At 32.9% G+C, this 24,361-nt stretch overlaps 1 protein-coding gene across 2 annotated transcripts in view; it reads left to right on the top strand.

The window, feature by feature from the left end:
- The window catches only part of cher (filamin A protein cher), a 627,873-nt gene that overhangs the window by 319,310 nt on the left and 284,202 nt on the right, over positions 1–24,361 (top strand). For both annotated transcript variants that reach the window (XM_081762014.1, XM_081762015.1), the window contains exons 9-14: positions 23–160; positions 3,018–3,275; positions 12,265–12,455; positions 17,773–17,880; positions 22,186–22,293; positions 24,030–24,192. In XM_081762014.1, coding sequence (XP_081618140.1) covers positions 23–160; positions 3,018–3,275; positions 12,265–12,455; positions 17,773–17,880; positions 22,186–22,293; positions 24,030–24,192 — 966 coding nt within the window. The remainder of the gene's footprint in view (positions 1–22; positions 161–3,017; positions 3,276–12,264; positions 12,456–17,772; positions 17,881–22,185; positions 22,294–24,029; positions 24,193–24,361) is intronic.

Below are 24,361 nucleotides of genomic sequence, written 5' to 3'. Positions count from 1 at the left end.
AGATTTTTTTCCTTTTTAACAGTATCAGATCCCAAGAAAGTACGTGCAACAGGACGAGGTTTACAGCCAAATGGAGTTAGAGTGCGGGACGTTGCCGATTTTAAAATTCACACAGAGGGTGCAGGAGAAGGTACTCCAGAAGTTCGCATTATTGGACCAGGTATGAAAATTAACATAATAAGGTGAGAAACACATCTCTTTCGTTGATTTCAAATAAAATGTTAATGTAATTGTGAATAAACACAGAATGTTCGTAGCGAAAATATAATGATCGTATTAGGACTCCTGAACAAGTAATATTGTAGTAATTTAGAACTGCGAGGAGAGTGTTGTCTAGTACATCAAAATATGTAATGGATAAATTCTGCCGTCCTGTGAATATTTGTAGAAGGATGAAATCAAAACTTTTCATATATTTCGGCCACTTACTTTATGTGTGAAATTTCAACGACATCTGCCTAGCACTCAAAATAGAGGTCATCGTGTTACACTGTCTGAAGAAGCCACATTTCTGTCAGTTCTTCGATACTAGTATTTAATCTTGAACGCAAATAACTCTTGCACTAATTTTTTCACCACTTTTTGGTTGTTGAATTGAAGCGCAAGAGAGAGCCGTGCGTGGGAGCAAGTAATAGGGGATTCCTCAATTACACAAACTCCCACACTAGTGGGGTGTTCAGGAACAGGGTTTCAAAGGGGCAAGTGACAAACCATCGGTAAAAACGCACAGGACAGCGCAAAGTAATTGTGGGTGTGAGCGAATGATACGTGCTTACAGGCGCAGTAAAGCAGCTGATTTTCCAATAGAATCGTGGTTAACTCGAAACTTATTTGCTATGACCTTGTGCCGTACACTCGCATTCTGGACTATTTCTTGTAGGCACCTGCAGTATCACTCACTCCTTACCCGGGCTCAAAAACACCTGGGGCAAGAAAAATCAAATTGGATAATGCAGTTTTCTAACCAATTCTGTTAAAATTTTGCGTTTTTCTCATATATGGATGGTAATCGGCAGGAGCGTCAGGCAGTTTCTTGTGAATTTTAAATAAAACATCATCCACGAAATCAAATCTGCCACCTCAGTGCATAATAACGACTTTCCCCTTTTCTTTCTGAAGTTACAACTGTGTAATTGTGAGAATCGTCGGACCAATTTTTGTTTTGACATGTACCAAGTTTCGTCTTGATACACGCCACAGTATTTTGCGCAGCGGTAAGCTTTAATTTCTTCCAGATATCTGTATTTCCAAGTAATAACTTCATTGAACTCACATTTTGCACTTTTTCTTGACCCTGATTTATACGAAAACACCATATTATGTAGTGAACGTTGTAATGTTCTGATGAAATACAGAAATTCAATGTTAGTTCCAGATGTCTTCTCGCAAATAATTTGAGGCGGCATTTTTTGCAGTAAATGACTACTTTCTTATAGCATTCGTATACTATATGTTGCAGCAAATTGCGAATAAAATCATTTGTTTTGCTGAATGGTAACTACTGTCTGTCCACGTGTTGCTTCGTTGGCATTCGATAAACCCTAAGATCTTGAATTTGTAGAATGTATTTTTTATTTATTATTTTTATTTATTTATTTAACTTTCTATTGTGGTGAGTACGATCCGCGAAACATCTGATGTTAGTTTGATAACATTTTTGCTTTACAAAACCTCACCGTTTCGAAAAACTTTACGCAAAGTGGATTTGAGAATTTTAGAGAGAATGCATCTTCTTTCCACCCTTTGTTTCTTCCCTTTTCCCCTTTAAAAAAAGTATAATTGTGAAGAAAATAGGATCGTTTGTGAAAAATTAGATTCTTCGTTAGCCTTATCTTTTTTCGTATCGATCTTCTATAAACAATAAATAAAAATTTCACTTTATCAAAAACTTTCGAATACTAACATAATCCAAGTTGCTGTCGAAGTTGAACTTAAAAAGCAGTTTGTACTTTCGCTGTCCTCATATGACGATCTGGAAGAAAATGTTCAAAAACAAGAAGGAAAAGAAGTCATTCAGTTTAGAAATCTGACAGCATTGACTCCTTCGCGAACTCCAGTGTAGTTTGCGGTTGTTAAGCCACAGGGGATAGAGGAAGGTCTTTCCTCTCCCAGGGAAAGTGGTCATTTATCCCTGGCCCCAAGATTACAATACAAATGGTAACAACTATGTTATTACAGTAGGCGAGAGATGATTTTGTATTCTCATCCAATAGGTATAACTCAAGCGTGGTTTATCAATCTGAGTATCGAGAAATCTGTTACGAAAAATGCATTATAATATAGCATAGTATAGGGTAACCAAATGTCCCGAATATCCGGAATTGTCCTGGCTTTTTATTTTGTATTCAGGAGTTCGTGGAGAAACTTACGGGGCTCGTTCTCGCCTCAGTTTCTTTAATTATCTCATTGTGAGGTATTTTGAGCCTACATGTACTTTTTTTTTTTCTGAATGTTTTACGATTTAAGGTATTTTAACACTTTTTTTCCTCACAAAATACTTTTGGCAATACCGAATCATTTAAAATAACATAACGCGCTTTTCATTCTTCACTCTCTTAAATTCTGAGTACTCCTTTACCATATCTTCTTCTAGCGGAAACGTGGAAAGAATATCTTCGTTGAGTCTGATACAGTGGACTGACGAAAGAAACTTTGTCTTCAGGTTTTGTATAATTACAGTATGGATTCTGTGGATCTTTATCACTACAATATAAAAACCTGTAATATGATCAGTAAGACAAGAAGTTCGAGAAAATATGCTTGGCGTTTAGCATAATCAATTTTTGCTCCTGCTTCTTCTTTTTCACATTAACTTGATGTAATTGATAATGTAAGTTTATATTTATCTTTGTAGTAATAAATACCAGTACTTACAATTTTGTTATATGTATTTAGTCTGTTCAGATTGTATTTCGTGACGAAGTAGAATGATTTTGAGAATTGGGAAGGATGTCCTGAATTTTTGTTTCCAGAATTCGGTCATACTAATATTTGGCTTTTTTTTTCTGCATTTTCAGGTGGTGTCAGTGAACCTGTGAAGATGAGAAAAGTAGACGGTACTACTTATGAGGTAATATATCATCCAAGGAAAGAAGGACGCCATGTAGTAATGATCACTTTTGCTGGTCAGGAAATTCCACGATCGCCATTTGAAGTCAATGTAGGGCCTTACAAAGAAACTAAAATTCGAGCCTATGGTCCTGGTTTGGCTGGAGGAGTTGTTGGATACCCAGCGCTCTTTACAGTTGAAACAAACGGAGAAACAGGAGCGCTTGGTAAGGTCATAGAATAAGCAGAACTATTTTTATTGTGTACTACAATGTGTTATTGATATTGAAATGCTAGACTAGATTGTAAGCTTTTGTGGGTAATTTTCTAAGAATTTATTTATTTATTATATGTAATAATGATGTATGAAATAACTAATTGACTTTTATCAACCGTAATTTCTATTAAAGAGCAGTTAGGCTGTAATTTGACATAATTTCACTAAAGTAAAGAGTGCGTACAATACTCTTACTTTCAATCAGGATCTTGTTGAAACTAGTCATTTTATTCGCACAAAATTTCCAGTTATCAAGATTTATCTGATACTAAAGATCTTACCGCACACATGCCATAGAACCCGTCTGAAATTACCGTTAAGGACTGTGCTAACTAACTAACTAACTAACTCTATGGCCTATGGAACCCGGAGGTTCAGTGCCGCGTTCACAAAAGCTCTCCACTGACTTCTATCCTTAGCTAATTGCATCCAGTTTCTACTTTGTATTCCTATCTCTGCGAGATCCATCTTAATATTGTCCTCCCATCTGCGCCTAGGTCTTCCTAATGGTCGTTTTCCTATGGGTCTTCCAGTCAAGACTTTGAAAGCATTTCTACTTTCTTCCATTCTAGCTACATGACCTGCCCACCTAAGCCTCCTAGACTTGACGACCCTAACAATGTTGGGTAAACCGTATAAACTATGTAGTTCCTCGTTATGAAGCTTCCGCCATTCCCCATTTTCGTTATGGACTGTGCTCCTACTACTAAGTTTAAAGTCATATGCAATGGCGAAAATTTCATATTTTTAAATATGTTATTTTAAAATCTAATGAATCCGAAGTTTCTGCTTTTGCGTTTCCAAGCAGCTGATACTTTAGCGAATCTACGTGCGTACTGCTCAGAACATTGTAATGTCTTTGCTAACACATCAAGTTTAATGAAGCAAAGTAAGTTTTCGTGATTTGAACACCATCTGTTAATCATGGTCGGATTAAGTTATATCTTTTTTGTGTTTGAATTTATTCTTCTACAGAGTACAGTACATAATTATCGGTATATCCACATACTTATTCGTGTTTGGAAAGTAATCAAGTTTTGAAAGTAGTGCGAAGTATCTTTAGTTCGAAAATTCTCTGTTACAGCGTTCATCGTAATCCGAGGTTTTTACATGTAGCATAACTCCTTTTATTATTGTTATAGTTTACTTATTTCGCTTTTGAAAAATAACATATTTTCGGACAGATGTAATTATTTTCATTGTACTATATTCAAGTGCCAAGAATATATATTTCCTTTACTTTTTAATGTGGTGTGTCATCATGCGTATATAACAGGTAATCACTTTTCTATCGCTGGTAATATTTTTGAATGTTAGTACTAAAATAACTATTATAACCATGTGGGAATAGTTGTAATAGTTCCTACCTAGGAAGGAAGTGCATTATAATCATTTTGTTAACGCCGTAGTCAACTGCACTTTTATGCAGTGATATATAAAAGCAAAACGCAAGATAAGTGCTTACATGCTTTTATTTTCTTTATATAATAGGGATGTTTTCTAACTGTTTTTACTTTTAATACGCAATATAAGTTAGGTTGCAAAGAAATTTCATTCATGATTTTAAAATAGTAAATGAGATTGTAGATTACTTATTATGTTTGGAAAAGGCCGTTTGCGGGCAATAAGAAAGGATTTTATTATTGTCAGCTGGTTATTGTGTCTTTATTATTTTTGTGCTGCTGTGAGGAGGAGGAGTGAAAAGTGAGTACAAATGATGTAAGTGTCAAATTTTAATATTCCCTCTTTATTCTTAGACCTGCATTGTCTGCTTCTCGACAAGTATTTTCTTCTGCTTATTCAGGTGTTGGATGACATTTGGCATGCTTATTTTATCAAGTTGCATGACAATTTACGGGTGGTTATTTAGGAAAATATTCGAAGCCAAAAGTGTTCTTACGAAACGGACAAGTGCTTCATAAACAAAATAATAATATAATATTATTAATAATAATATAATAATTGGCTTGATTCGTTAAAGTTGATTATTATCTGATGTTAATAAATTAGGTTAAAATTTGTGATATTGTTACATACAAAATGCTTAAAATATTAAACATAAGAAACTTGAAAACAATGCAGTTAAATAAATCCAGTTTCAGTATAATTTAGTCTGATGTTTGTAACGTTATTTCAAATTAGCACTTAAATCATCCGGAGAACATTATATGTGGGATGAGAAGTATGGAAGACGTAATTATAAACCGTTGTGTAGTGATGAAACCAGAGGATATGTAAATTGTATTGCAATGGTTCATGTAATGTGAAAGTTGTTTATTAAACCAAAATCAAAATTTAAAAATGATTTCACTAAATTGTGAAGATTTGATAATAAAATAATATTCACGAGTGTTGAAAGGTTAGGTATATACTTAATAAAAAAGAATTATTTTGTTAATCTTTATTAATAAGATTCAAATAATTTTCATTGTATCTAATACAGTTTTGACGAAACAATGTATTAATATTTGCAGTCATTACTATTAATAACCTAAATTAAATATGTCGAATAACTCTTGATAATAATTTTAAAGATTTCCTTACTATTTCAAATTGTTATAGACGTCATCATAATGCATATATTGTATATATTTCATAACTTTTTCTGCACACAACTATTCCTTGATTTTCTTTTAGTTATATTTGTTGTTGTGCTCTTGGTGTCACTCTATTGAGAATGATTTATTTAAATCATTTTTCTCGTTGTTTGTCTGCACCATTCTTGTCTTTCAGTGATTTAACAGTAAATTGTTACGATAAGTTTTATAATACTTTTTATGCTTAATGTGATGGAATTAGTACATACATCGATTAGAGAATGAAAAATATCTTGAACCTCTAGTAGCTTTGAATTTCGTATACAAAATGGAATTCTATTGGTTAACAAACAGAACAATTAAGGACTCTTCAAAATTGAGAATAACGTTAAAAAATATATTTACCGTATTAAAAAGCCTATAATGTAATGCTGCTTTGAATCTAATGCAAAAGAATAGAAAGAGATAAGTGACTATAAAGGAGAAATTGAATTAGTAAAGTGAGAAAATTGGAGACTAAATAAATGCTGGAGAATTGTGGTATTTTTGGATGTCTTTCAAAAGCCACAGTAATAGAATTATAGCATAGGATTAATATCACCAGAAACACAAAGTTGATTATTTTAGTACTAGAATAAATCGCAAATTTGAATCTTCCAAAAGCATATTTATGTTTTCTGAAAGGTGTGTATGTTTTATACTTTTGTATAACATTGATATTTAGATACTTAAATTATCTAAAGAAAAAGGTAAATTGGATGGAAGCAACAAGAAAAGTTACTTAAAATAAATGAAAATGTATCTTGGAAAGTTTTTCTCCTCCAACGACATGTGAATTAACATATAACTGCAAATATATTAATTATTATATAAATTGGTGAAAGAAAGAAAAAAAATACAATGCAACCATATGCTAAAATTATTGGGAGTTTTGAAGTTATAATCAAAATTTATTGGACGTTAAAAACACATGCCTAACATATGGGCTACATAGTTATGACAATGTTTTCAGGTATTTAATTTATCAACCTGTGATAATATTTACTTCTGCACTATATTCATACTTGAAAGAATTTCGATTTAATTTTTTATGGGTAAAATGAGAAGGTAGTGAAGGTGAAAAGAGCACAAGGTCGTAGAAATAGATTAGTAGAGTAGATAGACTAGAGGATATAATAAGCTTTTTATATCCTTTTAATCTAATTAAAAAAAAAAAAGAAAGAAACTGATTCAGGAACTTCATACAAATACTCAACATAGTTAATTTTTCTAGCTATCGAGTAATGAACGAAAGTTTGAACGACTTCAGTACATTCTATTTAATTATGAAATGTGCCGAGTCCTTGACGAAACTAATATAACAATTCTATCGTTAAATTTTGTTGTATTGATTCAATGATGATTATTTACAGTTTATTATAGTACTTGATTGTGAGCTTTTAGATGCACTGTTTATTGAAAAGAAATATCTGAATTATACCAAATAGTGATAAAAATCCAAAAACAAAACGTCAATAAATAAATTGATAAATAAAAATTGTTGAGAGAGTGATATAATGAAATAAAATATTCATATTACTTGTTTTTATTGTACTATATACTGGAGAACAGTGTTATAGGCGTGAAGTATAGTACCGTGGAGTGTCAGTAAAATAATTTTTAAAAAGTGAAGAGAAGCGTGCTTCTTTTGAACGATTTAATTTTATGTTCATAGGGTATTTATATATGGTTCTTACGCAATGCTACGAGATACCATGTAAGGTGGAACATTGTAAATCTTTGATTCATACATTTTTGCGGTTTTAAATGAATGCAAGTAATAATAATGATTTTAACGAAAAAGAAACAAGATTGTTGCACAATAAAGTTACGTCTTCGTTCCTTGTATATTTTAGAAAAAAAAATAAGATTTTTAATTATAACCTTTGTTTTGGTGTAAAGTCAGTTTTCATAATCATTATTTAAAGAAAAAAACGATACTGGTACTGCTGGTACAAACAAAACAGTTTCACCAACAGTTGTTAGAACAGTGACTAAAGTATTAATAATCTAAATTTGAGGTATAAGTTGAGAACAATAAAAAAAATATATCTTGGTAGATCATTTGGAAGTCTATGAATGTCTCGTGCTTAGTCGAGGACAAGAAATTCAGGAGAGAAAATGGTGTTTCTTTTATTTGTTTATCTTTCCAATGTCTAGAAAACTATGGAAGAAGCTAAAATTCAAATCGAAATTGTGATTTTCTTTCCCCTGTAATTTCTTTGTCTCCAGTTGAGATTAGTGTAGCATTAACTGTGAGAGAGAGAGAGAGAGAGAGAGAGAGAGAGAGAGAAGGGAGAGGGAAGAAAGAGAGGGAAAGCATATAATTTCACAGGGAACTAATCGTAACAGCTATAGCCATATAATGAGAATTGGAACTATGAAGTTCAAAAGGTAGAGGGAAAAGTATTGAAAAAATCAATAACATTTTGACGTTAAACTGAAAGAAATAGTAGTTGGGCGTCTGAAAGTAACGGAAATAATTACAAGGTAGTGATGAAGTCAGATTAATACTTTTGAACAATGATGCAAAATAAAGTACATTAATAAACCTGAGATATAACTGAAAATTCAACTATCGTATAGCATGAAGTTCAGAAATTCTGCACGTGTTAAATATGCAGTTAAGATGCTGTGAGGAAAGAATAGCTATGTATGATAGAGGAAATGATTTATATCAGTTGAAGAACAGAACGAAACAAGAAATAGTTTTCAGAAGTGTAAATGAACAATCACGTTCAAGAAATCTCAAGCTTTTGCGTGTTTTGAAATCCCTGTCCATGCATAATATAGGTAATTTTTTATTTTATTTTATTTTTTTTTTTTTTTTTTTGTGTGTGTGTGTGATTCAAGATCCTACATTTGGGCTTAAATTTTGAAAGATTGAGTTTTCAAATATAACTGAGGTTATAGAAACCTTCAAAAAATTCAACCGTCTTGAGAAACTAGTTGCCATCGAACTTTAGTGGCAGCCTTAATCTCCATTTTTTAAGATTAGAATCATCTAAAGCTCGATGGCAAACAGTTGTCAAACACTGCTACATTTCCTTTGTTTTTATTCAAAATCATATTTAATTCATTGTCGCAATTTACTTTACATATGTATGATACCAAATAAAAACTTAAAACTAGTACAAATAACATGATATACTTCTTTGGGGAATTCAAATAGTATTAAACTGATCTACAATTGAAAGTTACTTAGAAATATAACTGAAACATTAACTTTATATATACTAATGAAAGGAGGAATCAACCGATTTTTTGACACACCAGATCCTCACCAGGTGCGAATTATATAAGAAACAAAAAGTGACTGGTTGGACTGGAACTCGAACCCGGGACCTTCAACATACCTTGCCGACGTGTTAACCACAACGCAATCGGTATGGTATGCTGGAGGTCCCTTGTTCAAGTCCGGGTCCAGCCAGTCATTTTTTCACTCTTTGTGTGTTATGAAACAGTAACATTTATGAAACCATATAAGTATATGCACACGTATTTAAACCCACGAACCAAATAGTGCCAACGTTTCAAATTTTGAGGGATTTGCTTTTGTAGTTGAAACGTTTTGTATATTTGATTGAGGAAAAAAAAAAACTTGAATTAACAAAATGACTTAAGATAACGCGTGGTAACATTGGTTTCAATATCGATCTTTATATCAATAAGTGCAAAATCATTATCATTACCTTTGTGTATCTACAATTAGAATTAAATCTCTTTGAAGTTAGTAATTATTTCAATTCGAACTGAAATAAGAAAAACCTCTCATATGTAATATCAATAAGCACTCTGAAGCAACATTGAAAAGAATTGCCCATGTAGATGGTTGGAAAGACCTTCACCCAGTAGTGAATTGAAAAATGTTTAATGTGTAATATACATGTCCCTTAACATAAAACATAAACTCAGTCTTTTATTTCCTTGCCAACTGAAGGATTTTGTCGCCACATAAAGCTCGTACATATGTTAGATCATGAGCGTGCCGAGTGAAGGAAAAGAGGATCAGTCTCTCTCCCCAGAAATTCTCAACTTTACATTGAATAATGGAATTTTAAGGCATTTTTAACTTCTACAAAGGGGTGTTCTTGTTATCTCCCTGAAATTTATATGCTATATATATGTCAAATAATAATAGATGAGAATGAAAATAGTACATATTTTAGAAAATAGAAAATAGTATGTATTTCATCAAAGTGAAAAAGTACCAATGTCTAGATATAACAGCTTGTTTATTTTTTTGTAGAGGTTAGGATTAAAGTTGAGAAAATTGACCTAAGTGTTCGTGCAAATTGAGGTTATAAATGCAAAGCAGTTTATCATTATTTTTTAAAACTCGTATTTTTTTCAAATATTGGAGTAGAATATTTGACGAATTTTATATATACCATTGGAAACCAACGCTATCACACACACTCATACAGTATGTTTGTTTCTGAGTGATTATGAATTAGTTTTTGCTTCACTTTGGGTGAAGTCCGTATATTCTATATTACCAAGGTATATTTTAGTACAGTAAAATGATAGACTTATAAATAAATTCCTCCCAGTTTCAGAATCGTAAGGCAAAATATACTTTTCCTTTTTGAAGATTGCTGTTGATCTAGTCATTCAACATTAGTAAGAAAAAGTGGTTCTCTAAAAGTGGATTTCTCTAGAAAAAGCTTATGTAAATTAAATTAGAATCTAGTGTACATGGGAAGGAAATATTTCTTCAGTGAGCAGTTGATGTTTTAAGCCGAACCCACGACTAACAGTTTAAGAGCTTATATAAATACCCTATGGTTTTAGTAACTTTCTTTTGTTGTTTTGTTTCTGCTATATCTTATCTTTGAATTTTGATACTGATATGTTTAGAAAACATCCCTTCCACTGCTCTGCTTGTTTTATAGACCATAATTATATTTTGTGTAGAAAATTAATTAGAATATACTGTTAATAACGAGTTTGGGCTTTGATAAAACATTATTTGTTAATTTTGAACCATTGTGTATTATTATTATTATTATTATTATTATTATTATTATTATTATTATTATTATTATTATTATTATTATTATTATTATTATTATTAAAATGCATTGATAATTTCTCTTATATTTTTCTTAATGGAAATATGTTCTTACTAATTGCTTTGTGGGTATTTTTTTTAAATGTGAACAACATTTTCTTTTTAGTTTCTCAAACATTTACAAGCCTTAGTTTGTAACTTTGTTTAATTCGATATTAAACCGAAACTTTATTGTCTGTGTGGGGGCGAGGGAGGAGGGGAATTTTGTAGCGAAGTCTGATTTCTCTTCAACGATGTTCTTAAATAATATGTATTTTTCAGTTTTGAGACGTATTAAAAGTTTTAATGGAACATTACAATATTTTTTGCATAGATTAAATTACTGATTGTGAAGCAAGAACTCTAGAAACCTGAAACAGAAGACATTGTGTAGCCTGTCATTTAGTTGTTTAAAATACCATTGTATTATTACTGCCAAATATGTAATTCTAAAAGTTACTGAATTTTCAGAATGCATTGTGTATAATCAGTTTATAAACAAAAGAATCGCGAATACATTTGTTATAGTTTGTTCCCTTGTAACTACATATGTATAAAAATGAATGTCAAGTGTTACTCTGATCTCAAACATATATTGGAACGCTGAAAAATGTGCGTTTAAAAATTTTTTCTATTCAGTCAAGACTTTATCTCTTCGTTATGTGCAATGTCTTCTTAACTGAACAACGTTGATTTATAGATAGATCTCGTGGACATTAGTCAAATGTTCAATTTACCAAAGCAGTATTTTTGATTACTTTGAATGGTATTGCATTTTGTATGTGGTTTCTTTGTAAGCAATTATATTTTCGTAGATGACAATCCATACTTCTTTTTTACTAGTTTGTAAGTAGTGCGCATGTGTCGGATATTTTTCCATTATTCAAATATCAAGTTGGTAGTCGATGAGAGTATATTTAAAAAATTTACGCTTTAGAAAGTAATAATTACACTTGCATTCGATTTTAAAGAATAGTTGCCTCAAGTTAATTTAGTTTGCTTAATATCGTACTAATAGGTATATTCTAAGTTTACATAGGTTATTAAACTTCATCCATGATTTCTCATTTTACATATAATAGTTTTCAAATGCAGCTTTAATTTAGTATAGGTGATCATATCTCTCGACCACCAGCGACTTCTAAAGTATATCGAATGTACACTTACGGGAAACAGGAAAGGGAATAATTGTTACTTAGTTAAGAAATAATTTAGACATCTTGTTGTAGTTATAATTGTAATTCGTACCTTGAATTTCTTAACATTTTACTCTTATTAATTGAGTATGACGTCACGTTATCTTTGTTTAGGTTTCAGTATTGAAGGACCGTCACAAGCAAAAATTGATTGTCATGACAATGGAGATGGATCTGCCGATGTTCGATATTATCCAACTGCTCCTGGTGAATATGCTGTACATATATTGTGCAACAATGAGGATATTCCCAAATCTCCATATATTGCCCAAGTACTTCCTAAGACTGATTACTTCCCTGAAAAGGTATAGATAGATAAGATTAATTTTATTAATTTTTTCACTAGAATAAATATCATTAGTTAAAACGCTACCAATAGATGAATAATACAACAATAAGTATAATTAATACCTTTTGAGATATAGTAAACAGACCGATTAGTTTTCTTTTATTGAACTTTCGTATTAAAAAGTGATTGATATTTGTTTCCAAATAACACATTTTTAAAGCTGTGTAGTAGCAATGAAATTAATTATAACAGGATTTATTTTGAGTGTTACACTTTTTCTGTAAACTCGAAAAGTAGACTTTGAACTTGGGCTTTTTTAAAATTATTGTCTTTTACACTAGAATTACCACTCGACATATTAAATGTCTAATAGAAAACTATGAAATGCTATACACGATTTAGTATTGCTGCTGTCTGAATACTTAAAATGGCGAGGACGAGCAGTTATCTTGGGACATTTTTTTTTAACTTTGCCCGAAATTGGTATAGTATAGCTTGTTACGTTGAATAATTTATCGAAAAATCTTTGATATTCCGTCCAGAATATACAAAGTACAAGAAATACCTTATGAAATAAATTCTTTATAAAATGCATTTGAAGTCCTTTTGTCAAATATTTTCGTCTTATTTCAGACACAAAATGTTTCAATGACATTTTATTTTTGTTTGAATACTATTGCTCTTATTGTCCATCATATTGAATTTTATGACCTTATATACCCACTGTCCCTCTTAAGGGCACCTTATTCATTAAATTCTCTTAAACCTTAATGCCCTTACCCTGTATCTCACTTCGACAGGGAAACACTTCGGTGAGTACCTTTATTACTTATGACCTTACCCCCACACATTAATTGCATCTCCGTTACCTATGCATATTGAATTTCTTCACATTAAAACTCTAGCACTGGGATACTAGTTGGTTAATCAGTAGACATGTGATGCGTAAAGAAACGAAGTCCTCCTCCCAGTCTATCATTAGTGAGACCTGTCCAGAACGAGTCCTCTACCAAGAGAGCAAGCAGTAGCAGATCTCCTGCCTAGGAGTTGCTTAAATCTTGCAGATAATTGGGTATGCTCATTTCGCTACTGGACCAAAGTTCTAAGTCTTCCATCAGTAGGTATAACTGGGACTCCCTTAACAGGCTCTTACTATCATCTGATTGTATAATATTCGAGCGTTAAGGCTAGCTTACGTCTCTCCAGTACCGAAGTACCAGATACCGACTCCCACGATCTGATCACAGCCTGGCAGAGTACAACCCAAATCCGGTAACCTCTGAGCACAGAGGGACTTGCGTCCCCGACCTACCTACTTCATGTCGTTCAAGCTAATTGAGAGGTACCACGTACATGTTCAAGTATTAAGTACTCCATCTCTGACTCAATGGCACGTGTAGGTCGCTATGAGAGAAGGACTGTAACTACTATTCTTCTCATGTAGGGTCGTCCACTCAATACGGGATTATTTCAAGTATACTTGCTTAGGTATCATGTACACACCGTGCTACCACATATCCAACCCACTAGCATGTGTAGGTTATCATCTAGGTAGAGGCTGAAACCTGCTTGCTTGGTAGGGACGTCCAAGCAATTCGGGACTATCTCAAGTTTACATGCCAAGGTATCACATCACTAGGTGCTTGCTTCCGTTCGGAACCAATGGCAGATGTAGGTCATCACTTGAGAGGCATGCCTCTCCCAGTTGGGGCAACAGGAATTTAGACCGTGTCATCTTAAAATTATGGTTGAGGTACTCCGTACATTACCGATACCAATGACTGATGTAGGTCGGACTGCTTACGCAGTCAATCTCATTTGGGAGATAAAAACGTTCAATCAATAGGGTCGACAGGGCAAAAATCATGCCTTCTTTTGTTACAAGTGTACATTACCGGACATACTGACTGATATACACTGTATAGTTATGTAGCTCATAGACTCCTTGAGGTCCCTCTAAGAGCCATGCATAAGAACTGGAATTTTCACGGACATTCATATCTCAAGCAATATAGCATATTATTTATATTATAAAGTGTGCATTGATTCCCACTTTAAACAGGGATTTGGTAGATCCTAGGGGAAGGGGAGTAGGACGTATAAATAAAAACTAACAAAACCTAATAACTTTTAAACCACCCAACCAATCTCGATCAAATTTTCAACATATATGAGGGTCGGGCCATGGGTGCTTTTATCGTTTCACATTGACGAGCCAATCTAGGGGAGAGGGGAGGTGTATGTAAAAACAAGTTAAAATTAAAATGACTGCCTTTCTGACTTCATCACTCTTGAACCAGCCGACCGATCTCAATCAAATCTTCAACATATATGATTTTAGGGACAGGGATTATTTTAGGCTATTTCCTTTGACGATGCAACGTAGGGGAGGGGGAGAGGAAGAGAAATTTATAAATGATCAAAAATGACCGATATTAGTGTTGAATTCATAGTTTTCGGGGTCGATGAGAGAAACAGTACCATTCTGATTCTGTTTCAATTCAAATCCAGCCCTGATAGTTGGGGAGGGGAGGATACAACGTAGGGGAGGGGGATAAACATTTAAAAATGATCGAAAAAGACTAATATTAGTGTAGAGTCCATAGTTGTAGGAGTAGCTGAGATTAACAGTGACAATTCTGATGCCGTGTGCCGCAGCACGGGGAGAGGGAACTATATATACCGTAGGGGAGAGGGAGGGGGAGAGAAATTAAAAATCAAAAGTGACCGATATTAGTGTTGAATCCATAGTTTTCGGGGTCGATGAGACAGTGACACTTCTGATGCTGTTTCAATCTAAGTTCAACCCTGATAGTTGGGGAGGGGGCGGGTACAACGGATAAACATTTAAAAATTATCGAAAGTGACTGATATTAGTGTCGAATCTATAGTGTTTGGAGTAGCTGAAATTAACAGTGACAATTCTGATGCCGTGTGCCACATCACGGAGGAGGGGAGAGGGAGGGGGCGCTATATATAATAATAATTGAAAATTACTAATATTAGTGTCTAATCCGTAGTTTTCGAAAAAAAAATGATCGAGAATGATCACTATCGGTGTCGAATTTATAGTTCTCAGGGTCGCTTAGGTGAACAGTGATACTTTCGATCCCGTTTAAATTCAAATTCAACCCCGCAACTTGGGGGAGGGGAGGAAGAGATATTTTAAAATGATCGAAAATGACCGACATTAGTGCTGAATGCACATTTTTGGGGGTTCCCTGAGATGAACGGTTACACTTCCGATGCCATGGTCCGCAACATGGGGAGGGGGAAATACACACACACACACACACACACACATATATATATATATATATATATATATATATAATATGATCGAAAATGACCAATATTAGTCTCGAATCCATGGTTTTCGCGATCGCCGTGTTGATCAATGATCTTCCTTATGCTGTTTAAATCCATACCATTAAAACGAAAACAGCATATTTCACGGGTACTAAACACATTAGATACGGAGTTGTGCACTTAAATTTTAATTTTAACCCAGCGAAGCGGGTAATATATGCTAGTATTCCTATAATTTTGTCAATTTAGCAAGGAAAACGACAACAAATGTTATGGAATGGTGTTAATTATTGTAACAAAAGTTGCTCTAATCGCAAGTGAAAGCAACTAAAGTGATACTAGATACAAATTTAAGACATCGATTCTGTTATTCTTGTTCCTTCGGGTAATCCTTTAAGAGTTTTTCTTTTATTTTTGTGCAGTTAAACAATTTAATATTTGTAAAATTTTGCGATCGAACTCCTCTTCCCCTTGAATCTTAATTCTACGTTATTTTTGTTAATTTTTGTGATAACATATGGGCCGAGATATGTCAACATATACTTATGAGTCAACCGTTTGGAAGCGTCTGACTGGATGCATTTTAACCATCACTAAATTGCCACGTTCTAAGGCAATTTCTGATGACTGTTTGCCTTGTGCTTTTTTCTTTTCTTTTTTTTCTTTTTTTTTACCCTTGTTTCCCATATTGGGGACAACCTCAACATAAAGTTCTCAATTTTCAATGTCTCGTAGCTCACCTGGCCACGGCAAATTATGTTGCTCTGCAGGAGAGTAGGAAATAAAAGAGCTCTGCAGATATTTTACCAAGTGCATTATGATAGCTATGATTATTATTACATGATTATTACTACAACACAATCTAATGATCCTGTTCAGCTCCCGGTGAGTTCTCTTCAATATGCCATTTGCTTTCGGGTTGTAGGACGTTGTAGTTACGTGTATTATGTTATGTGTGTCACAGTATTTGTGCCAGAGACTAGACATAAGTTGGTAACCTTGGTCTGAAATTATTAATTTCGGTTACAGGAACATATAGAAATAATTCTTTTCAAGTACACGAATTATTTCTTTTGTAGCAGAGGTTCGGAGGGGAAAATAACACGAAACGACTATACACATTGATTACTGACAAAATAAGCACTATAGCTACATGGCAGCTTTTACACAATATCCACACAAATCTTTTGGTGTGGCTGGTCAGCTTCTATTTTATAGGTTTCCCGACTTAAAATATGATTGGAGTATTTCGTCTTTGCACAAATTTCAAAATCACTTATAAAATCTTCAAAGGTCTTTCTCTGGTTCTCCCGGTAAAATAACTGGTAAATTTTACATATTGGTCAACACCGAAATCCCCTTTGTGTGTATAGTGGTTACAAACTTTTGCACAGAAGTTTGAGGTAACACCAAAAATCAACGTTCATCCTGAGAGTTCCGGATGAATAGGATGTCACCAACAAATCTGACATTATTATTTCTTGCATTGCGTGCTCATTTTCCCCTTAACTGCGTACAGACTTCACCATTACTCTGTTACCACATAATTTCTTATCTGTTTAATGAGAAATCATCTAAGTTCGTTATAAAATAAATGCACCTTTCATCAGCGTGATTAGCGTAATTCAGGGATATTGCAACTTAATATGTCGGCAGTACTGTTATCGGTCTCTTTTATGTGAACAAAGGTTATATCAAAATGTGGTAGCTTCAAAATAACCTTGTTGTCCTCCGGTTTAAATTCTGCAGTCTAAATGCAAATGTGACAGCATTATCACAGTGAACAACTATTTTTCGGGCTAAGATATAGTAGTCAAAATGTTTACATAAATAAAGTACTGCCAGTATCTTCAGTTGAAAAATGGATTACGAAAATTCGTAACACTTTAGACGCTTACCAGAATAGCCTATGACACGGATCTCTTCCAGAGTATCTCCATATTGTGCGAGATATCCACTAAATATTGTGTTGATGTCTTTTTTCCCGAATGAAGTTTCAACGAAAACTTCGATTTTTCTTATAGGTCGAATGTTATGGTCCAGGTATAGAAAGAAATGGTGTATCTAAAGGAAAACAAGCTGAATTTACTGTTGATACTCGACGAGCCGGGTCTGCTCCTTTAGACATACAGGTTAGTTTCAATTAATTTAATTAGTAGTACATACTGATTTCTTTGGCATTTGTGATAATGTAGATATGTTCTCAATGCTGGGGTACTTGATTAAACTACATATTATAATTAACGTGGTGTGAAGTAGCATAAATCCGTTAAAACAGTGGTTCACTACACTTTTTTGACTGACGAACCCTTTGCTGAAATTCCACAACATTGTAGCACACTTGTTTGAATTTTTATTGTTAACAATAATGTAAATTATATTAACTTAAGCCTTTAAGTTCCTAAGAAATTTGTGACTATGTATACTAAGTATCGTTGATGTTGCTTGAGGCGTTGACTAGTACAATCTGTCCAAAAATTTGCTTTTAACTAATTATTAAATGTTTCATGATTTTCAAATCAGAAAATATCGTGACACACCGTGTGGGACTACACAACACAATGGTTGGGAACCACTGCTCTAAGAAATTAATTCCTGGAGGAATAATACACCAAATATTTAGTACCATGATTATCTAGAACTTCATGTAGGCGTTACCTTTTGTTTACCTTTGATTTGCATTTGGTAACAAAATTTCTATTTTTTACAGACTTCGTAACTTCAAAACAAATGAAAAAAATAAATCTCTGCAGCAAAACAGTATAAAGTTTTAATAATTTTTTACGCGATAACGCTAGTTACTGGTTGTTATTTTTAATTATGTTAATTTTACCATAATTTAAATAGCTTTTTGATTACTTAACTTGATTTAATACATATTTTCAAAATGTACATGGGTTACTACAATTTTTGTAACGAGAATAAACATGCTGTCTCTCGCGCTGTAGTATTTTTTAAAAATAGAAGGAGAATGCATTGGAAAATATGAGGGTCCGTTAAAGGCAAATAGTTTTGATCAGCGGGAGTAAGAACGTATCTTCACAACTCCAAGGTGCGCAAATGTTGTGTTCAAGAATGTCTGTCTTTGGGTATATTTTTGTGTACAATATAAACGTATGGAAACATCTGCTCACAAAGACTAAAGTAATTTAGTCCTCTCTTTAGTCGGGTGATATGTACTCAACATGTTGACTCTTTTTTCTTTCTTTTTCAAACTGACTTTTTATTCGTACTGGAATGATGTTTCTCTTATACTACCCGTTCATTTGTTCGCGGAATGCGATGTAAAATTTGCGCAATTAAAGGAAATATATTAAGTAAATTAACAGAAGAAGAAACAGCCTCAACTCACATTCAAATCATATTATTTAAAAATAAATATGAGTAAACAGATTATCTAAGTGTATAACCAAAAAATAAATATGAGTAAACACATTATCTAAGTGTATAACCTAAGTGAAATTAATTCACACTTCATTCTATAAAGGAAGGGACCGCATCAAAGCATTCATTGAATTGGAGTCCGATTGGGCATTATCCTGGTTATACATAAAACTATTGTATTTTAATAAGAGGAAGTAAGTAACTAGTTGTTAATCTAATATTGCTTTTGAGATATATTGATAAAGTGAATTTATTGGAAACAAAATTGATAAGAGACAGTTTTATCCCATCAAACCCTCTAACAGAATGCAAAATTTACATCCTTATGCTATCTGGACTTGGATCTTTCTTTTCTTTAAGTGTACGAAATATTTTTTTTCCCCTAATTCATCGGCATTTATATAGTCTCTCTCTTTTCATCGCCATTAATTGTTTCCTGCATCATCATTCTTAGTTTCGGATTTTGATTACTATCAGTTTCGTCTTGGTCATCCGGTAATAGTTTATTGAGTAGTATTTGTGCAGTTTCTTTCCAATCTTTGGAATAGGTTCTATCTTCTTTCTTAGTAGTTGATAAAGTCGTTGGTTTCTGCATAGCTAGTTTGTATGGTGCTCCCCGTGGGTCTAATTTCAAATTTTCTTCAGCAAGATTCTGTGAACTTCTTAGTTTTGTGTTCTGCAAACCATTTTGAAAATCTGGTTTTGCAGTTCTGTATGCCTTGAGTCGTCGTCCTCTAATAATTGGATCGATTGCATGCTGGTAACTTTTTCTTCGTGTCTATATATTCTCCTTAGTTGGTCTAATTCTAGAATCCGAATTTTTGTTTTAGAGTAATTACTTGCTTGGTTTTATTATTGGTGTCTAGTATTTAATTGGGTCCTGTATTTCATTTTGTATATATATGTGTTGCCAATTCGTCTATATTTGAATTTTCATTTACTTGTGGTAACTGCATTTTTTCCAGTTTATTTTTTATTTATTTTATTTATTTATTTATTTATTTTTGCAATTGTATTTTAGGACATTTCTTTTATCGGTTTCATCGTCCACTTCGATGTCCCATCTTCACATTAAACACAATTACTTGATCACTTAGAGTGCAATCGTCAAGAACTTGACAGTTCTCCGTTATGTTATGTTTTGTGCCGTTATGTTTTCTCTTGTAATTTATATCGATTTAAAGACTGGAACAAGAGTATGTTATATGGATTTAAAAGAGATCTACAGTTGCCAGCACATGTTAATTTTGTCCACTTGTTTAGATTTTGACGCTAACATTCGCAGCCAATCAAAACTGGTAGAATAACATATCATAATGAGTATATATATATATATATATAATTTCAAAAAAGAGCATTGATAATAATAACGACAGTGAAGAAGCCATTACTATTACTTATTTTTTTTCATATTTTAGTTTTGGCATTTTTTACCCTTTCAAACTTTCTTCACGTACACTGTCCAAACTTTCGTACCACTCTTCCATCATAGCTTTTTTCTTCATATCTCGCTAAATCCACAGTCCACATTCTCCACTGTTTGACGAGTTCCCTTCTGAATGGTTAGCATGCCCACCTCCTGCACGGCAGACCAAGATTAAATTCATGGAAGAGTCTGTCGTTCGGATTTCACGTTAAGCTTGAATGCTTACTTTTCTTGTAGGCTACTGATAGAGATGTCAAACTATTATTTGACATTACATCTTCCAAATGTATGTTTTATTTTCTGTGGTCTATATAAATAAATTACTTTTCAAAAAATAGGGAAAACATAATTACACACGCTAGAGAAAGTACAGTATCAGCTTTTCTGCTAAATGTTTCATCAAATATATAAACGTAGAAATAGGAATAAAAGAACAATTAAAAACAGAGAAAACCTTGTGAAACACCCAAGTAGGTAGGTGTCTTATTGGAATAGAAGGCTACATGGTCGCGTTGTTATGTTACCAAGCTTAAAGTAGATGTAGTATGCACAATCAAATTTCTAAATCATAGAACAAAACATAAACAAAATAAATACTTCCTTAATAGCAATTAAAAGTCAGTCTTTGACAGAAAAAAAAAGAAATAATGAAGGATGATTGTTTTTTACGACTATGCGCATTTCACTTGTCCTTATACAAAATTTTATCTTCATTTATTATTTATTCGTTTTCCTGCGCTCCTACGGACCTACCCGTCTCATTAGATGGTATGAGGAATGTATCTTCACTAAACTCCATATACTTTCAGGCTAATGACATTAACACATGATCATATGACTCCCCATTCTAACATTATATCCACCTAGACGTTTCAGTTCTTGTGCTTATTTTCTGCCCTTTCTTTACCTGATGAAGCTTTTTAGTGAAGCAGCTTATAAAGTTATCAGAGGCTTCCATATGCCTAGAGCGACGAATTGAAGTTTCTTTTAAATTGGTTCTGATATATTATGCTACAATGGGTAAGAGAAATTTACCATGATTTTTACAGTGTACACCAGACAGGAGCTTTCATTTCTTCTCCCTCCAAGAGAATATAGTGTGAGAGTAGATGATACATTTAATAAACAATACGAGACGTTAGATAGTTTGATGTTTGTAGAATAATAGCATGTATATGTGACATATCGACTTAATTAAAAATCAGACATTATTTTTCATACTTCATTATTTTTTAAACATATCAATTTCCTCTTATTTTTCAATTTCGTACCAAATGTGGTGGTATAATATAAACATGGATGAAACATATTTTCTCTTTCCTTTAAGTATTGTAATAGTATGAATGTATTGCAGTTATAGCTTACTTAAACATTTTATAAATGTTATTATTTCTGAACCTTCTATATCTCGGAGGAATTATTAAGGAGCTCCTTTGTAGCTAAGCGGTTACCATGCTCGCCTTTGGCATTGGAGATACGGGTTGCATTCCTGGCAGGAGCTCAAGTAATTTGGATCCCACGTTAAGCTATAGGTCCAAAGTCCCATATGGCCTCGCTGCTGATAGGGACGCTAAAATCAAATTGAATTAGAGGAATTATGTAAGTATATTTTGTAATGTCTTTTCAGGCCATGGATGAAAACTACACTCCTGTTGATCTCAAAATTCATGATAACAGAGACGGAACTTATAACTGCAGTTACGTGCCAAAAACAGGAAATAAACACACTGTACAGGTAAGTTACTAGATTAAGAGTTAATTTGTTTTTTATCTTGCAAGGAATCGTAACAAATTGCGATGTAGTTTTATTACCATAGACGATAAAAGCACTACCTCTTTGGTCTGTAAGATTTCATTTCATTATGTTACACTCTCTAAAGATTGAATACGTTCTTTCATCGACCCTCTGTTCGTAGAAAAAGGGTCATGCAACGACCTCAAGTGTCAAGTTCAATTTTATGGAAACACATGAAGTGTTTTTTTTTTTTTTTTTTAATTTTATTTCATTTTCATTTTTATTTTATTTTATTACTATTTTGTAAATATCATAAACATATATTTCATGAATGACCCTAACATATGGTATAAGTAGTTTCTTATGTAAAAAAAAAAAAAATCTACAAGGAGTAATTTACTTTTGGGTGAGTTTTTTTTTTTTTTTTTTTTTTTGTGAAGCTTTTCGAGAACTTCATATAGTCGTGTTCGTATCTTACAAGGGGTTTTAATAACAACTGAAGCACAACATGATTTAGTTAAGTAATTGAAGCAAGAAAAATTAGTGTGGTGGCCCATACCTTTAATTGTTTTCTTCTTATTGAAAGCGATGTTTTTTGTGATCGCACCACGGAAAAAGTTTGAAATCTGGCTCGAGATAGATACTAAATATGTCCCAAACTTTATTTAAATCATCATTTTGATTAAAGGGTGTATTATAAAGAAAGTATGGGGTTCAAATGTAACACAAACAATATAGTAGCTTTGGTGCCTTTCTAGTTGGGAATATGAAACTATATATACAAACTCCTTGTTACTAGTAAGCAAACATTTGACCCAACATTTTCCAAAATCCCACCTTTAAGAGGGGGAGTGACAATTTCAATATCTTTTTCGTCATTTTGGAGTTTACGTTGACCGTTATTTGTGATCGCTTAATAAAAAACGTCTTACCCGGCTTTGAAATGAATTTTAGAACATAGTTTGTACCTACCTGAAGAGTTTTTATCATATGGCTTTGATGCGTATCCTAAGGAAGTAGGAGAGTCAAAATTTATCCCAAAAATAGAGTATCTTACGTGTTTTTGTAATTACGCTTTTATTGAAATGCTTATCCTAAAGGGAGAAGGGAGTTCAAATATTGTCCATAAACATATTCTCCTCGTGCAAAGTATAGGCATTTCGTTTAGTTTCTCATAAAAATGGGTACAATATAAAGGTTTCACTTTTTACCAAGAACGCAAGTAGATTGCGATTGGAATTAGGAGACATCGAAATTTTAGTCAAAATACAGCGTAGTGCTTATAAGAAGTTTGCATTATCCAGTATAGTTTTAAGCCCATTACACATGTTCAGCTAAAGTAGCAGTTTGGATGATCAGTTTGAATTGCTAAATTGAAAACATTCCATTAATTTATCTCAGAACACCAAGAGTACCCAAAGATGATGATGATTATGATGATTATGATAACAGCAGCAACAATATAATAATAATAATAATAATAATAATAATAATAATAATAATAATAATAATAATAATAATAATAATAATAATAATAATAAACTAAAGTCTGTTATGTTTCTTTCTAAACTTGTTTATTTTTATTTATTTTTAATTTTATAATTTAACTTAAGTATCGAATAAATCAAAACATTCTTGTTCAAGTTTCGGATGAATGTAAAGTCGGATTGAGTGTATATCTAGATAGTTTTGTATTCTACCATTGAATAATATTTAATAATACTTCTGCATTGCAGGTAAACTACGGAGGAGTATCAGTTAAGAACAGTCCTTTTAGAGTCTTCGTATCTGAACCTACAAATGCAGCAAATGTTCATGTGTTTGGGCCAGGAGTTGAGAAGGGTGTGAAATCTAATACGCCAACGTACTTCAACATTGATTGCAGACAAGCAGGACCAGGTACGATTATAGAAGTCCTTCATATTAGTATACATTAATTACACTAACCAACAAAATTTTACTTTTTTTCTGTAACTGGCATGAGAACAGCTAATCTTTTATGTTTTCGGGTGTGCTGATAACGAAAACGTTAATTAAAATGTAAGATTAGCTCTCGTTTTGAAGTTAT

Source organism: Thermobia domestica, chromosome 6 (assembly GCF_964235325.1).
Source record: "Thermobia domestica chromosome 6, izTheDome1.hap1.1, whole genome shotgun sequence".
Taxonomy (NCBI): Eukaryota; Metazoa; Arthropoda; class Insecta; order Zygentoma; family Lepismatidae; genus Thermobia; species Thermobia domestica.
This window is presented reverse-complemented; position numbering and strand designations above follow the sequence as displayed.